General features: G+C 42.4%; 1 protein-coding gene across 5 annotated transcripts in view; it reads left to right on the forward strand.

Moving 5' to 3' along the window:
* Positions 1 to 22,010, forward strand: part of ARHGAP18 (Rho GTPase activating protein 18) — a 195,745-nt gene that overhangs the window by 63,941 nt on the left and 109,794 nt on the right. For 4 of the 5 annotated variants that reach the window (XM_004740181.3, XM_013063615.2, XM_013063624.2 and 1 more), the window contains exon 1: positions 961 to 1,173. The exons of the other annotated variant lie outside the window; for it this stretch is intronic. In XM_004740181.3, the coding sequence (XP_004740238.1) occupies positions 1,061 to 1,173 (113 nt within the window). In that variant the 5' untranslated portion in view covers positions 961 to 1,060. Of the gene's footprint in view, positions 1 to 960; positions 1,174 to 22,010 lie in introns of those variants that run through there. 5 annotated transcript variants of the gene reach the window in all.

Consider the following 22,010-nt stretch of genomic DNA (forward strand, 5'->3'; position numbering starts at 1 on the left):
TTTCCTAATCTACAAAATAAAGAACAGCATGCTGGTTAAAAGGAAGGGAATTTAGTCTAGAGTTCTGTTCAAAGACAGCCTGTGGCACAGAACAAACGTGTTTTCTTAGCCAAGAGAACTTTACTTAACCTGACCCCTCAGCTTTACTTTTCTTAGGTGATAGGGTGTGTAGGGTGTGTGTGTGTGTGTGTGTGTGTGAGAGAGAGAGAGAGAGAGTGTGTTAATTGAAATGAATTGAAGGGACAGGACTCGTGAATCACATGTCACAGAGGGCCTGGCATATGGTAGTGCTCAACAAATGCTAAGAACGGCTGCTATTCTCAGCCGTAACATTTAAGAGTATTGGTAGATGTTTCTTTCTAGCCTTGAAGGGTCTGTTGACAAAAGCAAGGGGTAAAGTTGGCATTGGCTTTTTATGTGAAAGAAGATGATGTTCCAGGATGCACAATCATTCCATGTGAACATTTTAAACCAGACGCAGAGGTAAAGCTTTGCTTGTTACCTGTATTGCACACTTCTGCTCCCGGCTCATTGGTTTTTGCTTAGGTTCATTTTGACACTGAACATGAAGGGGTTAAGAAATGCCCTTACTCATGTTACATGAAGTGGCAGAAATTATCAGATGGAAACAGAAATTGGGAAGGGGAGGGGGGGATGGCTCTGTAGTAACTCATTGTTGACTGACCAAGAAGGCTTGTACTCGCATCGATGAGCGGAGTTCACAACCCGGCAGTTTCATCGGAATGATTCAGGGCTGGGGGCAAATTCAATACCCCCCCCACCCCCCGCGCCCCCACCCTTCCTCCACTAAAGCCGCCGGGACTGGAATTGCCCCGGGTTGAAACAATACTCTGAGTCACAGCTGCTCTCATTGGAGAGCCGGCCAGCCCGCCCTTCGCCGGCGAGGCCCCGCCCTTCGCCGGCGAGGCCCCGCCCCTCCCCTGCCAGTCACCGGCCTCGGGAGGCGGAGCCGGCCAATGCTAATGAGCGGAGCAGCCCGGAGGAACTTCATTCCCCGTCTCCGTGTCAGGATCGCAGAAATTATGCCCCTTCTGTCACCATGAACTGGCTCTCCAGTTCCCAGGGAGTTGTCCTCACTGCCTACCACCCCAGCGGCAAGGACCAGGCCGTGGGGGGGGACCATGGCAAGGGAGGGGAGGAAGCCACCGCAAGGTAAGCCCCGGCGTTGGAAAGCTCGGGTGCAAAACAAAACCTCCTACCTGCTCCAGGAAGAAAAGTGACAGGGAAGTTGGTGCCGGGAGAAAGGAAAGCCTAACGTCCTGCTGCGGAAGAAGTGTTTGGCCCCGGGGGGGTTTGTGTACTTTGCGTCTCCTCTAGTCCACGCCTCCAGTAGCCCCTATGACTCCTGGTGAAGATGGATGGGAAGGAACTGGGGCTGGGGCTGTCAGGCTTGCTGCTTAGCAGGTGCATTTGCAAATGTTGAAAGATCAAATGACTGTGTTTGAAACACTTCTGTGACATGGAATTCTTGAATGGGCTCAAGGCACAGCCGTTGGAACTGCTGGTTGGGGAAGTGTGCCAACAAGTAACGAGGCTGTTCATTGTAGAGTCTGTTGTTAGAGTGCAGGATTTCCCCCCTCCCTCTTCTCCCTGAAAGCAAACTTCTTAGGCAAAAAGCCCAAGACACTGGCCTGTGGCAGTGTGTTTCACATTCTTTTGTGTATTTGTGAGCATGGGGCAGAACTTTCAAAAAGGAGCTTTTTTTGATTGTTTATTTGTTTGTTTGTTTGTTTTAATCAGGAGGTAGTTCGCTGGGGCCAGAGTGAAATGTGGTTAATGTTGACTCACTTTAGACGCAGAAGGGCAAGTGTTCTATAGACCACTGAGGCAAAAAGAGAACCTTTCTCTCTGTGTACTTTGTTCTGATTTTTCAAGGGCTTTTTTTTTTTTTTCTTCTTAATGACCTTCTTCCTAGCTGAACATTTTTACCTCCAGACTTCGATATAAATAGTAAATATTGGCTTAGAAGCTTGCAAAAAGTGAATGCTTAACCTGGTAATGTAGCATAACCTCAATTAGTTGTCGGTAAGCATATTTCCTCCTTGATGTTAAGTGTGATAATAAAACCTTCTTTGTTCTTATATGACTTATGCTTATGTCTACAGCTGAAATAATGCCTTCTTTCATTTGTTTAAAAACCCTCAGAAGTGGGGGAAGGGAATAAAAATCAAAGGAATGGCTGTAGTACTCTATTAGATTCTCAGGCTGACCAGAACTTTTCCTCACATAGCTGCCACAGTATGTATTCCATTGACTGAATTCATTTTTGGAGAGAAAAGGGAATTGCTACTTGTGCTTTAGATGTGTTCCCATTTTATTTTCTGTCACTTTTAGTGTTTTGTGTGAGATCATTGAGTACTTTCATTTTTTTCTGTGGTTCACCAGTGTATTAGTGATCTTTTAGCAGTAAGCAGCCTGTAACACCAGCCTTGTGTCTTCTCTAACTGGGAGTCCACATCAGAGTCATAATTGCCAGAATAGTACAAACCTAGTTCATTCTGCATTGACTTTACTCTGGACTGGCCTGGGTATTTGAGCCAAATTTTGGTTCTTGGTTTTGAGAGTAGGAAGAAACTTCAGGACATAGAATCCAAACCTCTCATTTTCCCCTTGAGTCCTCAAGCCCCAGGAATTATTAGGGTGTTGCAAGGCCGATGGTTCTAGGTCTTTGCCAGGGGACTGCATATTCAGTTTTGGAGGCTTTATTCTATATTTGGAGTTTTGCAGTCTGTTGTTGTGGCCTGTAGTTGAGTGGGTTGAGAGGACAAAGACCAGACAGAGTACTCTCAGACTATGCTGAAGCAGAATCTGGAGGTGCTAAGGCAGCGGGGTATACCCGCAGCTGAAGGTGCTGTGAATGTTCCTCCTGGGGCCACAGCACCAGGTCTGTTCCCACCAGCTTCCCCTGTGGGCTGCCATATTGCTTGTCCATACTGGCCCCAAACCTTCACCACTGAATTAGAGTTGTGGGGACTTTTTTTTCTTTTTCTTCTTTAGTAGTCTCCATGCCCAGTGTGGAGCTTGAATTCGCAACCCTGAAATCAAGAGTCCCAAACACTCCTGAACCAGCCAGCCAGCCAGCCAGTTCCTTATATTGGCTGAAGAAGAGGGGAGGCCTGGTGTGATGGCTGGGGGGAAAGGCAGGAAAAAGGGGGAAGGGACAGTCTTTTTAATGGAATTTATCATTAGGTCTGTAATAATTTAGCTCAGTGTTATTTGGGGCCTGGAAGCGTTGAGATACTACTAGTGGAGGAGGAGGGGGTTGGATGGAGGCAGGGAGCGATTCAAGGATGGGATGGGGTCAGGAGTGACCCCGAAAAAGGGGAGCCAGGCCCACAGGGCTTTCACTCTGATCAGATTGGTCACCTGGTGCCTTAAGCACTGGGAAGCTCTGAGGGGCAGGGTTGATGGTTGGGATGTCTATTTTAAAAAGCTCTTCAAATGCAAACCAAACCAAAACAGACAAAACTCAAAAAGAGGCCAAGGTAGACCCTGTTCTCTCCCACCCGTTCAACAGTTGGTGCAGGGAGCTTGGGAGTCTAATTTGGCTTATTGCAAGATTAGGTCTTTTCCAAATAATAGGAACTCTGAACAATTTAATTGAATGTTTTGTTCAATAAGATGAACTCATATATGTCACCTGAAAAGTATAAAGGGCTATGTATATGATTTAGGATATTTATAGAATGTGTTTGATTTTTAGCTTTGCCTAATCAAGTCTTTTTTACTTTAATTTTGGTCTTTGGAGAAGCTGGGGTAGTAGGGAATTAGTATTTTTGTAAGTAATCTCTTACTCTAAAATTCCTTCCATTCCATTCCGTTCCATTATCCCTCTTTATCAGGATACATTCACTGGATGACTGATTAAGGAATTCCTCCTCCTCCTGGTTAGAGTCTCTGAAATATTTACAGAATCCTGTTTTCAGTTTTTTGTTCTATTTCTTCCTTAAAACATTAGGATTTGAAGAAATATGCTAACATTAGTTGTTCTGACTGACTTATACACAGATATTTCCAAAGGAAGCCACTTTTTATGACTAGCTGTACTTATGAGTATTTACTTGTTAATTTTCAAGCAGGTTTCTTACTGTTTGCTTTAGCAAAGCAGTTTTTAAAACTGCATTTTGTCTACGTTTATTATTCTCCTTTGACTTATTAAAAAAAATATTTTATTTATTTATTTGACAGAGAGAGAATGATCACAGGCAGGCAGAGAAAGAGGGGGAAGGAGGCTCCCTGCTGAGCAGAGAGACTGATCGTGGGGCTCAATCCCAGAACCCTGGGATCATGACCTGAGCCGAAGGCAGAGGCTTAACCCACTGAGCCACCCAGGTGCCCCTACTTTCACTTTTTTTTTTTTTTTTTAAGATTTTATTTATTTATTTGACAGAGAGAGTAAGAGCACAAGGCGGGAGAGAGAAGGAGAGGGAGAAGCAGACTCCCTACCCAGGAGGGAGCCTGGCGTGCCACTGGATCCCAGGACCCACCATGGGATCATGACCTGAGCTGAAAACAGCTGCTTACCCCACTGAACCACCCAGGCACACCCTCTTTTGACCTTTTTTTTTTTTTTTAAAGATTTTATTTATGTATCTGACAGAGATCACAAGTAGGGGTGGGAGGGGTGGAGCGGAGAGAGCAGCTCCCTGCTGAGCAGAGAGCTTGATGTGGGACTTATTCCAGGACCCTGAGATCATGACCTGAGCTGAAGGTAGAGGCTTAACCCACTGAGCCACCCAGGCAGCTCTGCCCTGACTTTTTGAAAAATACTTACTTGCTTTATCTCAGGTTTTCATCAATATTTGATAACTATTAATGTCAGATGGTATTTTCTTATTGAAACTCTTAACTCCAGTTGACATTCCAGGTACTTTATGTCTTCCGTGGACAAAGATATGGCATTCATCGTGTAAGGTCTTGTTTTGTTGACCCCATTTGCTGACCATTGGAATTGGGCAGAACCAAGGGGCAGTGGTCATGGTGACTAGGCTCTGAAACCCCAGGCTGGGAGCCAACCTGGCTGGGTTCACATACGAGCTCTCTAGCTCATTAGCAGTATGGCCCCGGAGGGGTTCTTTAACTCTCTACCTATAAACCGAAATTAATAGTACTCGCATCATTGGAGGGCCAGGTGGGTCTTTCCCTGTAAAGCTCACAGAACAGTGTCTGCTTTTATAGCCAGGTGTTACTCTCTTTAACATTAGGTAAGGTAATGATGGAGCTTTGTGGCATAATAAAGCATTCTTCCTCATTTCAGAAGCATTTTCACCAGTATCGTTTTGTCATGGGTTCTGAAACATGGGCATGATTTATGTGCTTAACTGAAATTGGCATAACTGAAAATTAACCATAATGTAAAAGTTCAGGCCTCTGATGTTCGAAAGACCTTGGAAATGTCCTTTTGATGTGTAGCACTATTGAGAATTGGAACTAGTGACATCAGCTTTGAGTGAACCTGCCTTGGGGTATTGACGGGCCCCACAGAGGTCTGTAAACACTGACTTTTATGGCAACATGGAATGTGGGCGGGTCTTCTTTAGGCAGCTAGACTCCTTGCGGTCCCAAACTTCCTTCCTCCTCCTCTAAGAACTACTGCCCGGTGTGCCCAGTGGAAGAGGGTAGCCATCTTCACATGCTTTGTTTAATTCTAGACTTTTTCAAATTCTATCCATTTCGTGGTTTTATACAATTATGTCATAATGTAATCATTTGGTCACTCAGTCATTCCACATATAACTACTAAGCTCTTACTGTGTGTCAGGCAGTTGTCCAAGAGCTGGGGCTGTAATGGGGGAAGAAAAACCAGAAAAACATCTGTTTGTGGTGGTGGAGTGGGGCACAGAGTAAGAAAGTGAAGGCCTTAGCAGCAGGTGAGCCTTGCCAGATATCTGGGGACAAGAGTTGGGGGAAGAGCTTTTAAGGTAGAGCCATGGAGGAGTTATAGAAGCGATGAGCCTGCAGTAAGCCCTAGAGCAAGCCCCCAGAGGAGCAAAGAGCTTTGCTTAGCTGGAATGGTTGGGAGTCAGTGGCTCTGAGTAGGAGAAAACTTGGTGGGGCAGGTAGATCTATCTGACGGTTTTGTAGACCACTTGCGGAATTTAATTTTTGCAAAAAGTGAGATGGGAAGCCAGTGGTCGGGGAGGCTAGTGATCATGGGAGGGAGAGAGCATGTTTTGGTTTTGAAGAGTGTCTCTGGCTGTTGTGTAGATTGTGTACTTATAGAAGTAGGCACGTGACTCAGGAGGGTAAGGTGATGGTAGCCTTGATCAAGGTTTTAGTTTGGGTAGTAGGTCTGGTGGGCAGTGAAATATTCTGAAGGTAGAGCTTTTGGGATTTCCTGATGGTTTTGGTACATGAGCCAATGGGAATAAAAATTGTAGCAAGGTTTGGCCTATGCAACTCCCATTTTATTTAGATTGGGAAGGCTTCTATAGTGGAAAGAGGATGGGCTGGTAAGATACGAAGCTCAGTTTTGGACTTACAACTTGGAAATTTTTTTCTCCTTAAAGAAGTGTTAAGGGAAGAACGTGGTTGTCTTTCTTGATGCATTCCAAGTTTTTATGTGAGTACACGGCACTCAAAAAAATTATGTACTGTATCATAAATAAAGTTTTTCTCATCTATGTTTGTGAACTATCTAAAATTATGTGTAATTTTTGGTGAAGAAAAGGATGGTCAAGAATTTTGAGAGTGCAGTTATGTAGTAAGTGAAATAACATTTCTTATTTTTTTCTCACTTTAGCTTTTAGGGCATTCCAATTGCCTTTTTTTAAAAAAAATTATTTATTTGACTGAGAGAGAGTGAGAGAGCACAAGTAGGGGGAGCCGCAGAGGCAGAAGCAGAGGGAGAAGAGTGTTCACTGCTGACCAGGGAGCCTGATGGGGGACTCAATCCCAGGACCCTAGGACCATGACCTCAGCCTAAGGCTTAACTGACAGAGCCACCTAGGTGCCCCCAAATGCATTTTCTACCTGACCATATGGATAACTGCTTCTAGATCAATCTAGTCATCCATTTCATGACATTAGAGTACTTTCTGAAAACTTCTTTACTGTGTAGTTTAGAAGCCTTATCTATAATTTTCTCTTGAATTGTTAGAAGACACACCTCATACTCCAAAGGGCTGCTCTCACCTTTATTTAAAGTTATGTGATAGTTGCCTTTTAAAGGTTTTTGTTGTTGTTGTTGTTTTTTAATATTTATTTGTTTGACAGATCACAAGTAGGCAGAGTGGTAGGCAGAGAGAGAGAGAGAGAGAGAGAGAGAGAGGAAGCAGGCTCCCTGCTAAGCAGAGAGCCCGAGGCGGGGCTTAATCCCAGGACCCTGGGATCATGACATGAGCTGAAGGCAGAGGCTTTAACCCACTGAGCCACCCAGGCGCCCCCGATAGTTGCCTTTTAATTGCCCTCATTTGTGAAGTTTGTGATTTCTTTGGGCCTGTCCCAAATGATCTTCATGGGACTTATATTAGGTTTATGTCTTTCAAATATGAGAATTTCTAAATCTCAAGAACCTCTCCCCTAACCACTTGCAAAACAAAAACCAAGACAAACAAAACCCAACAAAAAACCCAAGCCCTGCCAAAAACCTTTTGTTTTCCATGAGACACTTATTTCCCTGTCTACCTGCACCGTCTACTCTTGTCTCTCTTTTCTGAGTGGGGCTTGTGCTTATTGAAAGGTTTATGTTCTTGGGGCCCCTGGGTGGCTCAATTGGTTGAGCGGCTAACTCTTGATTTCAGCTCAGGTCATGATATCAGAGGGTCCTGGCATCCAGCCCCCTACGTCGCATCAGGCTCTGCACTCAGCGGGGAGTCTGCTTGTCCCTCTCCTGCTCCTCCCTAGCTCTCTCTTTCTCAAATAAATAAAATCTTTTATAAAATAAAGACTTACGTTCTTTTTATATTTTAAGTTCTTGGTATTTGTCTTGCTTTCAGGAGTATTGCCCCAAAACGACCTCACCAAAATTGATGTGATTAATGATGGACTTAATCGCTACCAGATTGCGTGCCCATTAGGCTTTAGTTGTTTTAGCAATTGGACCTCCAAAATGAATTATTATTTTTTTTCCTCTTTAAATTCCTTGTCATCTGCACACATGAGTAGCATTCACACATGAGAAAAAAGACCTGCATCTTAGAGGGCTGAGCCTGCATTGTCAAAAGTGGGGGGCTCTCTGTGCTCCGTGGTCATGGATTCGTGATGTCTTAATTCCTTTTGCTGCCTTCTTTCATGTTTCTCTCCTGCCTTTCTTTCATCCAGCTCTGCCCAAGCGTCCTGAGAAGCCTTTCTGCTTGTCACCCTAGTGGTGTCCCTGGGAGAGAGCTTGGAACAGCAGAAACTTGAGGCCTCCAGGCTGTGAGGGTGGTGGGGCAGGGGTAGGGTGAGGGGAGGTCAGCAGCACCTTCTCCATGCTTGGTTTGGGGACAGGGGGGCACTAGACTAGGTGTGATGCAATTCTCTCCTGAACTCTCTCCTCTAGATGACTTCTGATCTAGATGCTTCCTTTCAAACAAATACTGAGAAGAAATTGCTGTAAGGTTTTAGCGGGGATTGGTATTTCTTGACTTCTTTGCTCTTTCGATAGGAGATAAAGCACGAATCTCCCTACTTGAGGAGCGTGGGGACGGATAAAGGTGTTGGGAGTGAATTAGGGTAGATGAGGCAGAAGGGATGATGTCTGGATAATCTGGAAGACACATTCTTTTGACTGCTATGTTTGTTGCTGTGAGCCCGCCAAGTTTGTCCCGCTTTTTGCAAGAAGTAAACAGAAACCATGGAGACCGGTGTGGTCAGTTACTACATCTGGAATCTCTTCCAAACTCAAGTGCACTAAGTATCTGAATTTCTGTGCTGAGAGAGAATGCGAGACGTCATCTCCTTTGCTCATGCTGTTTGGTGTTTCGTAGAGAACCCTTCAGTGTCCTTAGGGAAATGAGGTTTATTACAGGCAGCTGGGTCCTGGGGAGAGGCGGCTTTGCCTGTCTTTTTCTCTCACTGAGGGGTCATGTGGTATGTCTGCTCACTCTCTCTGGACATTCTCTTGTGCTTTTCTGTCTGCTGCTTTATTATCTCATCATTTTAAACTCGAGCTCAGATCCTAATGGATGCCCAGCCTTGTTGCCCTCTATCAACTTGTGTCTCATAGCAAACTGATCATCTCTCTATTTCCTAGTTTCAAAGTTTTGAAAGGGGACTCGAAGTGCGGGGTTCATTTTCTTGAGCTGCCTCAGGAAGTCTATGATTCTTATGGTTTGACCCCTGAGGGTCTTTTTAGTGAAGCAGGTTCTGTGGGGAGGGCAGATCTCAGAAGGGATACGGCATCTTTACTAAGCTGTCGAGGGCATCCTACCTTTCACTGTCTCCTCCTCTGTGAAATGGGTGTAATAATGTTCTGTCTTCTTCACAGGGTTAATTATAAAGATCAACTATGAGGCTTTTGAGAGTTTTAAAAAAGTAGATGAGGAATATTACTTTAATCCTTCCTAAAACAATATCTTAGAATTTCCCTAGACATTTCACTTAATTAGAATTGTCATACTGAACTTTTTGGCTTAATTTGCTTTTTACTTCTGCTGTGTTCCAAAATGTAAGTTCTTTGAAGTTGGAGACCTTGCCTTTTATTTACTTATTTTTCTTTCTTTTTTGGTCTCTTTATGCCTAGGCCTTAGCAAAGTGCATCAGGCAGGTAATAAAAGTTTTAATGAATGAATGAGTGTGAGAGCAAATAAGGTGTAGTGATTATACACACAGACTTTGGAGCTATGTGGTCTGGCTTGGAATCCTGGCTCTGTTATTTAAAAGCTGGGAGACCTTGGACAAGTTGTTAAATGTCACAGGACCTCAGTTTTTTCTTTTCCTTGTGCAAACAGGAGAAAAAAATACCTAACTCAAGAGTTAGGAGGTTTGGATGAGTTAATATATGTAATGTACTTAGAAGAGTGCTCGACTAAATGCACAACAATTTTTCTATGATGATGTAGGACAGTCAAATTAATTTGGAAATGCTCTTATAAAGCATTTTTGAGATTGATCTGTAAATGACTTGGGGAAAGTATGTTTGCTTTGGTAGATAGTGTAATTTCTTGATTTTAAAAATAATTATGGAAAAAATTAAAAATAAGTGTGGAATGAGTTATGAAAACATCTCAGATTATAATAATTTTAATGACTCCTAAGAATATAAAAAATATCTTAAGGGTTTAAAGGTATTGACCCCTTTTTGGGCTCAGGTGACTGTTTTGAGTAGTTTTTTATAATTTGGGCAGATGTACATTTCTAAATCATTTATTACTCTTAATATGTGAAATCATCTCATATAGAGGAAGGAAGACTTATTTGTTTATGTTTCCTCAAAGAGCAAATTGACTTCACATTATTTGAATACTTACAGGTAAGTATATTGATATGTTACTGTTTTTTTTTTTTTGTTTGTTTGTTTGTTTTTTAAAGATTTTATTTATTTATTTGACAGACAGAGATCACAAGTAGGCAGAGAGGCAGGCAGAGAGAGAGGAGGAAGCAGGCTCCCTGCCGAGCAGAGAGCCTGATGTGGGACTCGATCCCAGGACCTGAGATCATGACCTGAGCCGAAGGCAGCGGCTTAACCCACTGAGCCACCCAGGTGCCCCTGATATGTTACTGTTAACCAAAGCAAAGTATTTGAGGAAAGAATACTTTTTACTTTTTCCCCCCTTAACGTATGTATGTGCTTTATGAACAACTGATGATTTCATAACAGATGGGGGCACCTCTTTGGCACAGTCGGTTAAGCCTCTGACTCTTGGTGTCCGCTCCAGTCATGATCTCAGAGTCATGGGATCCAGCCCCACATCAGCCTCCACGCTCAGCATGGAGTCTGAGTTTCTCTCTCCATCTTCCTCTATCCCTCTCCACCATGTGCTTGCTTTCTCTCTCTTTCTCAAGCAAATACCTATATTTTTAAAAGATTTTAGTTATTTATTTGACAGAGAGAGACACAGCGAGAGAGAGAGAACACAAGCAGGGGGAGTGGGAGAAGTAGAAACAGGCTTCCCACTGAGCAGGGATCTTGACGAGAGACTTGATCCCAGGATCCTGGGATCATAACTGAGCTGAAGGCAGATGCTTAATGACCAAGCCACTAGGCACCCCCAAATAAATAAATAAATCTTTAAAAAAAAAAAAAGGAAGTGATGTTTCATGGAGCAGGTCTCTTGAGGGTATGATATCCATGGTACAGATCTGGGGGTGGGGAATGTGTTCCCCCCGCCTCAATTCCCCATCCCCTTTCCCATTTAGCACACAAATTTGAAAACTGTTCTGCTGGTTGTTCTCTTCATCTGTGTCATACATAATAAATTTACTTTCAATGCCTACTGGGCCTTGCGCCCTAGGCCAGAAACTGTCTTCTTCAGCAGTTCTCCAACCCCTCCCTGCACCTGCATTTCCAATTGCTAAAAACTCGACAGCTCCTGCTTACCCAAGGCTCACAAGAGCAGATGGTTTTGGTTCCACCTCTAAGAGACTGGGGACTTTTTGGTGGAAGTAGCGATATTAAAGGAAGAAATGGGAGGGTGAACTGGTGGGAGGGAAGAGACGGATACCCGTTAGAAAGGCAGAAGCTGTTTTCCATGGGGAAACGATAGCATAAATGATATTTAAATTGCACAGGCTGAAGTTCTCCAATTGTGGCATTTCATTGTTTAGTAGATTTCTTTTCACTAGCCACACAACTCAACGCACTATTTATTTGTAGCATTGTTGCCATGGGGAAAATATGTTCTGAGCTTCCAACAACAGGTTCCCAGATACATTTTTCAAACTCAAATAAAATCTTCAACTAAGTTGGTGGTTACTGCTCAATATTTTCTTTTTTTTTCTTTTTCTTTTTTTTTTTTTGCTCAATATTTTCTTTGGTGCCTCTCAGGACCTTTATGAATTGAGAAGTGAGACTTGCATTTTTAAATTTTACTTACGTATTTATTTTCTGCCTGTGGGTTTGTCTTAGTCTAGGACAGTATGCCTTGCAAGGCCCACAGGAGCTTCACACATCCCTGCAAAAAAAAACTTTCCACATCTCCTATGCATGTGCCTGTCTTCGGTTAGGGATTATGCTCTTGTTTCCATTTGTCATTTATTTTGGAAGAGTTAGGAAGGTGGAAATTGATATATGTTCTTGTGATCCTAGTTGAATCAGGTGAGAAGAAAATATGATTAAGTGGGAAATGGATTGATGTCATGCTGCTATGAAACTGGAATTACGTGGTAGGATATTGGATTCTTATTAACATGTATGTTTTGGTTTGGGTGATGGGGCTGTAGGGATCTGGTTTATCTCTGCATCTTACTATCAGATATCATCTGAGGAAAGTCATAGGAATGATACTGATAAGCATAAAATTGAAATCTTACCTAGAAAGATTCAGGTGACTTAGAAAGGTATTAGGATATGTTAATATGTTATATGTTAGTATGTTAATATGTTAAATTTTGAATTATTTTGAACATTTTAATAGATATTTTAGCTAAGCTGTGAAGGTCTTTTTTTGGGGGTGTAAATGATAAGCCTGGAATAAAATAAATGTAAGAATTCCTGCTCTGGGGGTGCTTTGGTGGCTCAGTGGGTTGGACCTCTGCCTTCGACTCAGGTCATGATCTCAGGGTCCTGGGATAGAGTCCTGCATCGGGCTCTCTGCTCAGCAGGGAGCCTGCTTCCCCCTCTCTCTGCCTACTTGTGATCTCTCTCTGTCAAATAAATAAAATCTTAAAGAAAAAAAAAGAATTCCTGCTCTGAGGGAATTTCTGATATAATTCAAATGGATTCTAAAATAATTTTTTTTTCAGTATCCTATTTAGGAAGTTCTGGTGTGAAGTATAAAACTTTAAAATAATTTGTTGTTGAATAATTGAGATTTGGTTTGAGTAAGAAAAGGTAAATTGGCAAGTGAAAGTTGAAAGGAACTTGGGCTATTTATAGGTGGTCTAGAAACATGTAACTCGATCAACTTTGTCTATAATTAATGTTTCTACTAGAGTTACTAAGTGTGTGTCTGTTATTTCTCTCTGATCCAAATAATATGGTCAAGGATGCAATCCACCATCTGATAGAAGTTATTTGGGTCAAGGTAGAAGTAAATTTATACAGTGTTCCATTTTCTTAAAACAACCACTGTTAACTGTTAAAATTTATTGAAAATGAGTATATATGTATATTTTAATATTTGCAGACTAAAATTCTTTTGAGTCATTCCATGTTATAGTTTAATCACATAATGTTATCAAAATGGATGTGTTTAGGTTATCATATTAAGTGTATTAATGCTTTGCTCTGGATTTTTAAGATGAGATTTATATACTTAAGAATTCCAAGATTTATATACTTAAGAATTAATGGGGTGGGGCCCTGGGTGATACAGTTGGTTAAGCATCTGACTCTTGATTTTGGCTCAGGTCATGATCTCAGGGTTGTAGGATCAAGTCCTGCATTGGGAAATGCCCTCAGCTCAGAGTTTACTTGCCCCCCTCTCTCTCCGCTCTCCTCTGCCCAATAAATAAATACATAAATAAAATATATATTTTTTTAAGATTTTATTTATTTATTTGACAGAGAGAGATCACAAGCAGGCAGAGAGGCAGGCAGAGAGATAGGAGGAAGCAGGCTCCCCACTGAGCACAGAGCCCGATGCGGGACTCAATCCCAGGACTCTGAGATCATGACCTGAGCCAAAGGCAGCGGCTTAACCCACTGAGCCACCCAGGCGCCCCACATAAATAAAAAGAGAAGAGAGGGTTGGCCGGTTATATAATAATCGAATGAAGAGGATGACTAGAAAGTACATGCCTCAGAAAAATGTGGGTTTGGGTAGAAAATTTAGTTAGAAATAAAAAAAAAATACTGAGCCCCCCGCAAAATCCTGCTGGTAGGTTGGATCTGACTCCAGCACCTCTCTCCTAAAAATCAAGGTGGTTGTTTCAGTTGTCTGTTGCTCTATAATATACCACCCTAAAATTTAGTAACTTAAAATAAATTTAATAGGCATTTGAAGTTTGCTAAGCGGGGTGGGCTGAGGGTGGACGTCACCAGAGGTTTCTTCACATACAGGTTTGGTACCTGGGCTGGTGGGTTATTTCTCTGTGAGCCTCTCCTCTGCATGACTAGCGTGGGTTTCCTCTCCTGGCAGGGGTAGTAGGCGAATCTGACTTCCTACACTCTTTCCGGCTTACCCAGAGTAAGCCTTCCAGGACATGAAGGGGGAACCTGCCGGGCTTCTTAGAGCCTAATCTTGGAAATTACGCAGTGCCACATGGCCATATATTATTGACCGGTTAATCCTAGGCCAGCTGTGGTCCAAGAGCATGGAGGAATAAGTGTTACCTCTTAGGGGGGCAATGGCTTGCATGCAGGGAGGCCATCTTTGAGAGTAAACCACTCCGATAACATCCCAGTCTGTTCCTGGCCCTCCCTCTCTTTTGGTCTTATTGCCTACTACTCTTACACAGAAATCTCTGTCCCCTAGAGCTTGACTTTTTATAATTCTTCACTAGTATATACACATTCTTTGTGTATTTATCCTTCTGCCTTGCCTTGTTAGGTAAGTTTATTTTAGAGAATCTTTTTATATTCATAGACTGTGAATGCCTTAAGGGGGAACTTAATTTTCCTTATAGGAAGCACTAGATGGATCCAGTGGTCTGTATGTGATAGGCATTCAACTATATTTGTGAATTGACTGATATTTGATATTCTGGGAGGGTTAGATTTTATTGTATGGGGGACAATTTATTATACAGGCTTTTCTTCTTTACACAAGAACAAAAAACTCGATTCTCAAAAACTGAGTTTCAAAATAGGATCCAAATTTGAATTTGATTTTAGGCACAAGTGAATTTGAATTTGAGAGGAATATAGTGCTGAGAAATGTCCTTTGCATCCTTGTAAAGAATGTGTTCTCTCTCTTCCATATGGCCAGAGTTGCCAAAGGCCCTTGTTTGTTTATATCCAATGATATTTTCTCCAAGGGGCTGTTGGGCTCAGATGCAGTGTTTTGGAGTACATAACATTTTTGAGATCACATTGTACGTACGGAAAACCTCCCAGAGGCGCTATTGAAATTAATTGCTAGTGTTGGAGCCACTTGTTTTTTCTAGTCCCAGTATGTTAGTTACATTTGGCTGTCCAATAACTCCGAACATCGAGACTTAACATAACCGAACAGCATCACTGTAGGATTTCTTTTCCTGTTTAGAGACTTTTGCTTTACTAATGTATTACTAAACTTTCTTGGCCTCTGGCCACACTTTCTTCAAAGCAAGGAGGAAGATAAGTGGCCAGGACACCTTATGAACTCAGAGTGTGGAGTGTGTTTCTCTTAAGGAAAAAGATTTTTTAAACAGTGCTTTAAGATTAGACAATGTTTCTCTTTCTTTAAAAATACTCCCATATCTTCTACTTAGGGCTGCTCCTGTTTTTGTGAGAACCTACTGCATACATTCAAATTACTTGTCTATACAACTAATGGTAATGCTTTATTTGTCAGGTCACTGAATTCCTAAGATTTTAGAATCGTTTTGGATAAATACATTTTCACCCACTTTCCCGTCCCTAGATGATGGATTGAAATTGTATCATTTCCATTTTTTCAGGCGAAAGAAAGAGACTAATCCCTTTTCAGCTTACTTTGCAGCTTGAAACTTGAAAGCCGAGTCCGCGTTAGGTGTCCTTAAAACGAAAAGCCCGTTCTAATAGCTTTTTACACATTTCAGTAGAGACTAATACTTCGTTAATCTGCGTAAAGCAGATTTCTTCAATAAATAAGCCAAAGTGTTAGCTCTCTGTTTCTGAAATTATGTACAGAATCTAGACACTAGGTGTTCCATTTAGAAAAGGTTTGTGTAGGGGCACCTGTGTGTCTGAGTCGGTTGGGCATCTGGCTCTTGATTTCAGCTCAGGTCCTGGTCTCAGGCATGTGGAATTGAAGCCCCAGTGAGGCTCCATGCTCAGTGGGGAGTCAGCTTGGAATTATCTCTCCCACCTCCCCTCTCCCCCACTCATGCATGTGCACTTTCTCTCTCTAAATAAATGAATAAATAAATAAAAACTTAGAAAAAATAAGAAGGGTTTGTGGTGGTAATATTTTGGCGTAAGCCACGTTTGCTATGGGATGTCTTATAGCGTGTAATATCTTACTTAGCATGTATTACGAATTCCTAAAACATTTGTAGCAAGAAGCATATTCCAAATTTATTTGACCTAGAAGTTCTTTCTCTTTTGGACAACACTTATTACCAGTGTTCTAGGGAACACAATTGTTGAAATCTCAAAATATTGCTATCTCTTTATATGTAGAAAAAGGTTAAAAATTGTATATTTTGGAATTAGTAATATGGAGACATTTTTTTTTTTTTTTTAAATAGGCTCCACACCTAGCAAGGAGCCCAGTGCAGGGCTTGAACTCATGACCCTTGAGATCAAGGGTCTGATGCTTAACCTACTGAACCACCCAGGCACCCCTGGAACTAGTTATACATTTTGGGCTTTTTTGTAGGAGGGGGAGGAGGGGGAAAAAGGAAGGAGAGGAGGAGGAGAAGGAGACTTCTTTAAATCATGCTTCTGCTGGACACAGCTCATTTTACCAACACAGTCATACCCTGCAGAATCTCTCCGTGGTGAACATGTTTCCATAGTAAGAAGGCTTCTTGTTTCTTTTCTTTTCTTTCTTTCTTTTTTCTTTTTTTTTTTAATTTATTTATTTGCCAGAGAGAGAGATCACAAGTAGGCAGAGAGGCAGGTAGAGAAGCAGGCTCCTTGCTGAGCAGAGAGCCTGATGTGGGGCTCAGTCCCAGGACCCTGGGATCATGACCTGAGCCAAAGACAGAGGCTTTAACCCACTGAGCCACCCAGGCACTCTGGTTTCTTGTTTCTTAATATACAAGCTTTACAGAATGCAAGTTTTTAAATACAGCATTTTTTAGTTTATGTGTTGATGGGGAAAATGTGTATGTATGCCTCCAAACCCAGTACGTCATTTTAAACACATATGTTGGGGAAATATCTTGAGTTACATTTATAGTATGATGTGGCCATCTTGGAAAACATATCCAGTGTCACCGCAGGGTGTATGTGCCATGTCACTGCCTAGAAATAGCACTTAACCCTACTAATCATTTGATTTTCGTTGAACAGTGTTTTAAGCATGTTCCATGTAACATGATTTGTTAATTATGTATTGGAGGTTTACTGCATGTTACATTTTGGAAAAAGCAACATATGAGGGTCTATCCAATGCTTTTTCCATTCCAAGGAATAGGACCATCTCCGTGTTTTCTTGCAGAACATTGGTTTTCTTCATGTCAGGATTACTACCAGTAAGTTAGAGAGGCTAGCTTAATTCATTGACTCCTCATAACAACCCAAGCAGTAGGCAGGATTAGCCCCAGTTTACAAGTGATAAGGTAACTGGTAGTGGCAGAGCTGGGATTCGGACGTAGGCAGGCTGGCGCCGGCGTCTTTACCACTCGGCCATTCGGAGAGATGACTTATCTCCAACTTTTGTACACGGAATGTGGTTTCTAGAAGCATAGACAGGGGAAGTTAAATTCTAGTAGAACATTTGATTAGTCGTTTGTGTGCGTGTTTATAGCAAAAACCCTTTCCTTTTTGGTATTGAGATAAGGTTATGCCAATCTGGAGTCTAAAGCAATCCTGACTTTAGCAATTCTAACAACAAAATAGTTACTTCGGGAGATCATTGAAGCTACTTTCAGGCTCTCAGATACCCTCTGCTTCAGTGAAGGAGTAAATAAATAGTTTTACTAAATTCTTCCATTTAGTAAATAATTTTGTGTGGCCTTGAGGTGTCTCTTGGCATTTTCTGGTCAGCTATTCATGTAACTGGGGCAAATTAAATCACAGAGGAAAAGAAAAGCAAATATTTATTGAGTACTCTATGTGCAGAGCCCTTTAAAATGGAATTTGTTTAATCCTCATAAGGTGAGAATTATTATCCTTTTCTTACAAAAGGCAGCTCATGTATGTAGAATAACTAGTCTCAGATCACACAGTTGGTACGCAGACCAGTTCCAGGGTGAAGCCTGGTCATTGTCTTTCTACTGAGAGGCTTAGAGTAAGTGCAGTTCTCATTTTTCTCTCTTAAGGCATGTGTGTCTGAATGACTGTGAGGCCTTCATTCTCGGGAAGGATTTCTTCCATGGCAGACTTGATCCAGGTCTTTTAAAGCAGTAGCCTGGGCATGCTAGGGATGTAGTAGGAGCCACAGGGGCTCATGGGGGAAGGAAGGTTCCTGTAGATAGAGTAGAGGAGAAAGCCCTGGGTGGGGAAGCAGGGGGGAGGGGGAAAGGGGGGCTCTTTTCTTTCTCAGCGGGTGTTTTTAAACCCGAAACCGTCTTCAGGTGCTCTTGAGAATCTCCCAGAGGCAGGATGACACAGTAACAAGACATGCCTCTGTGAAAACACCACTACCACCACCTCCATGGTCTTTGCCATTAGGTCCTTGTACTTTTTTTTTTTTTAAGATTATTTATTTGTTTGTTTATTTGAGAGAGAGCGAGAGAACATGCACAGAGCTCGAGGGAGATGCAGGCTCCACAAGGAAGCTTGTTGGGGCTTGATCCCAGGACCCTGAGATCATGACCTGAGTCAAAGGCCGATGCTTAACTGACTGAGCCTCCTAAGCGCTCCTAGGTGGCTCTAGTTTTCTAGAAAAGTAGAATAATCAGTTTTTCCTTTGCCTCAGAAATAGGATAGTGAGACAGCTGGGAGTCCGTGTTGTCTGTCAGTCTCCCCAGCCATCTAGATGGTCTTAGGATCCTTTCTATTGCATGAGAAATTTCCTCTGAAATCCGAATGAGCATTCTCTCTAGCTGTGAAAGTGTGGAATTTCTCACAGTTGCTAAGAAACAATTCAAGGCATTCAAATACTTCAAGGGGCTGCAAGGACATTAAAGCCTTGACCTACCACAGACTCAAAAGTCTCCAAATAAAATGTCCTATTTGGTGTTTCAAAAGCACTTTTGATTCAATTACTGAAGATATTTAAAACGGTGGTGAGTGAGGGTTGGCTGGCTGGGGAACATATGCTTGTAACTATCTCTTAGCCATGGTTATTTTTCATAGCAAACAGGTTTTCTCAGCTTATAACTATTAACCAAATGATCACCTCCCCACCGCCCTCTCTGGAGCTTCTCCTTTGTAGGCAAAGTAATTTGAAACTTGCCAGAAAGCTGCAGGTTTGGGACTGCCTAATCCTTGGTCCTAAACCTAGACCTGTTTTATAAATAGCTGATTTCCAGGCCAAGGTGTCCCCGCATGACATGTTCCTGTAAATGTCCTGCTGCCACAAATCGCTAATCTTAGCAAAAGCAGAATTCTGTGTCCTCTCAGAGTGCTTGCACTTTCCTAGGATGCCATCCCCAGGTCGCTTGACCAGGGAGAGTTCTTTGGGGGATGTCTGCCTGCTTTCCTATTTGTCTACGAGCAGTCTGTGCTTTTTTGAGCAACTTGACATCACATTCTCTCTCTGCACCCAGGCAAATGGTTTGCACAGGATGGTCTTACCTAAGCGCCCAGTGTGCAGATCCGAGTATGGGAGGAACAGAGAGGGAAGGAAGAAGGGAATTGTGTGCCGCTGAGGAGCCCATGCATGATGGAGTGCTTTTGAGAAGGGGGCCTCCTGAGGCCGGCTTCACCCCCTCCTAACCTGCCACCCTGGGGAGAAGGAGGGAAGAGAGCCTGCATTTTGTAAAGAGTAAACCTTTCACGATATACAAAGAAAATTGACAAAAAAGCCGGGGCGGCCCAGCCCTCCTGTGAGGCTGGTGGGCTGAGTGGTCTCAGTTGAGGGAAGAGAAGTGGGCCTTCAGGGTCTTCAGGGTCAAGAACAAGAAAGTAGGCCTAGAGCCTGGAAGAGGAGAGCAGTTGTGGAAGTGAAGGACAGTGGCTCTTGTCCCCTTACAGGGTGTCAGGCTGTGTCAGCCCCGAGGCTGTGTCTGGGGCCCCCGAGGCACTGGAGGCAGGCTGCAGGACCGGCCAAGGATCCAGGAAGGCAGCTGTAGGCTGACCAGCAGCAAAAGCATCATGCTGGTGCTCGTAGAAGTTACTGGAGCTCTTGGCCACAGGGAGGCATGTATGTGGCCACTTGGCAGCCTTCTGGGCCTCAAAGCAGACTATGGCGGGGCCGGGGGAGGGGGCGGGGAGTACATGGTTAAGCCGTTTGCCAGAGACCATTGTTTGCTGCTGTTGTGTGCGGTGGGTAGTTGACGCCTGGTCCATTATGCTTCCTGGATATGCGGCCAGGGAAGCACCCGCTCTGATGTACCTTCTTTTGTTTTTTAATTGATAGCCCTGAGATGAAAAATGTCTCTTATTAGATTTTGACCTGGGAACCCTTGGCCAGTGAGTTTGAAAGGCTGGAGAAAGCCAGTCTTCCAGTTTCCACCGGATAGCCCAATAAATCCAAGCATCTTGAAGGAATTATTGAAAAGGTGAATTTCATAGGAAAAGCCAGCTTACTGAGCAAACTGGCAAGTTCACAGAACTCATTGTAGGGTGGAGAGAGATTATTGCAAAGTGATGGCTAGAGCAAGGGGTCTGCTTTGTTCAAGGTCTCCCTGCCCCCATCCCCATCTGCTGGCTCTTTGAGTGGAATTGCCAGGGTTCCTAGGGCCTCAGCTGATAAGGGCTGGGGCCAAAGTCTGGGCAGTCCTTTATCAGCCGGCGTAAGGAAAGTGTTGGTATCTTTGTACTGTAGGTGACCATTTCTCTGTCATTCACTGCCTTGCCTCCACCTCACGTTCTCCCTACTTCTTCCCCAACTCGTTTTTTCTTAGTGAACTAAAGTCATGATTGAACAGCCTGTTAAATTGTGAGGGGTTTGTGTTGTAATAGAACACGTCTTACATAACTCATCAAAGAACAGCTTACATGGCGTCCAATACACAGATGTTGAAAGTGCAAAGTGATTTTTCCACTGTGTTTTTGCATATCACTGGCATCTTTTTTTCCAGTAACTCAAAAGTAGTTTATATTGAATAAATGATAAGTGAATTTACAGTTTTGGAGATTTTAAGAAAACTTCCAAATGTTGTAAAAGCATATAAGATTGATTTGATCCCTAATTAATCTTCTAAATTGTGACATGTATGAAATCATAGGAGGAAATGTTTTCCTTCTTTTGGAGAGGAATAGTAAATGCTACAAATCTACCTAGTGCTTAACTGTAGATATGTATCCTCTTTCCCATGCGTCAATATTTTCAAGGTGAATTTATGCTATTTAATATTTTATTTGCGTTACATCTCCGATAAAAAGTGAACAAGGATAGTATTAACTTGTTTGAAAATGAGCCTTATCTATAGATTCTAAAATTGTCCTTGAGAGCAATGTAAACAATCAACTGTTTCTTTTCTGTCTGATTTGTCGTCATGTTTTATTGTATTTGAAACATGAATCATTTTTTATTTGGGGAATTTACATATTGTATGTAGGGATAGATTACTTGACACTAAGGTAAATATATCCCATTTTGGCATCAGCCATGTCAGATATTTAAGACTTTTTATTTCAAGTATGTATCACCTTTGTAGGATTCTATCTGGTAAGCATGTATTTAGTTCAGCAGTGGTTTTATCCATTTTAACAGCATGTGCCACTTTAGAAACTGCACATATGTGAGGATGATATTTGTACTTTATGAACAAGTCATTTGGCTTATTTTCATTTATAATTTCCATGCAAATTATTTTGTATACACGTGTACATGTGGATTTACATGCACAGGAAATTGTATTGATTTCATGATGAATAAAATGTTACAAATGGACTGTTTGGGTAAAGCAATCATGTTTTCTGGTTACTAGCATTAGATTCATAATTTAAATTTCTGTGAGTTCGTTGGTTTGTTTCTAGTAAACTCTAGGCCCAATATGGGGCTTGTACTCAGGACCCTGAGATCAAGAGTCCCATGCTCTACCAACTGAGCCAGACAGGTGCC

This window comes from Mustela putorius, unplaced genomic scaffold, assembly GCF_011764305.1.
Source record: "Mustela putorius furo isolate JIRA1106 unplaced genomic scaffold, ASM1176430v1.1 tig00003863_pilon_pilon_pilon, whole genome shotgun sequence".
NCBI lineage: Eukaryota > Metazoa > Chordata > Mammalia > Carnivora > Mustelidae > Mustela > Mustela putorius.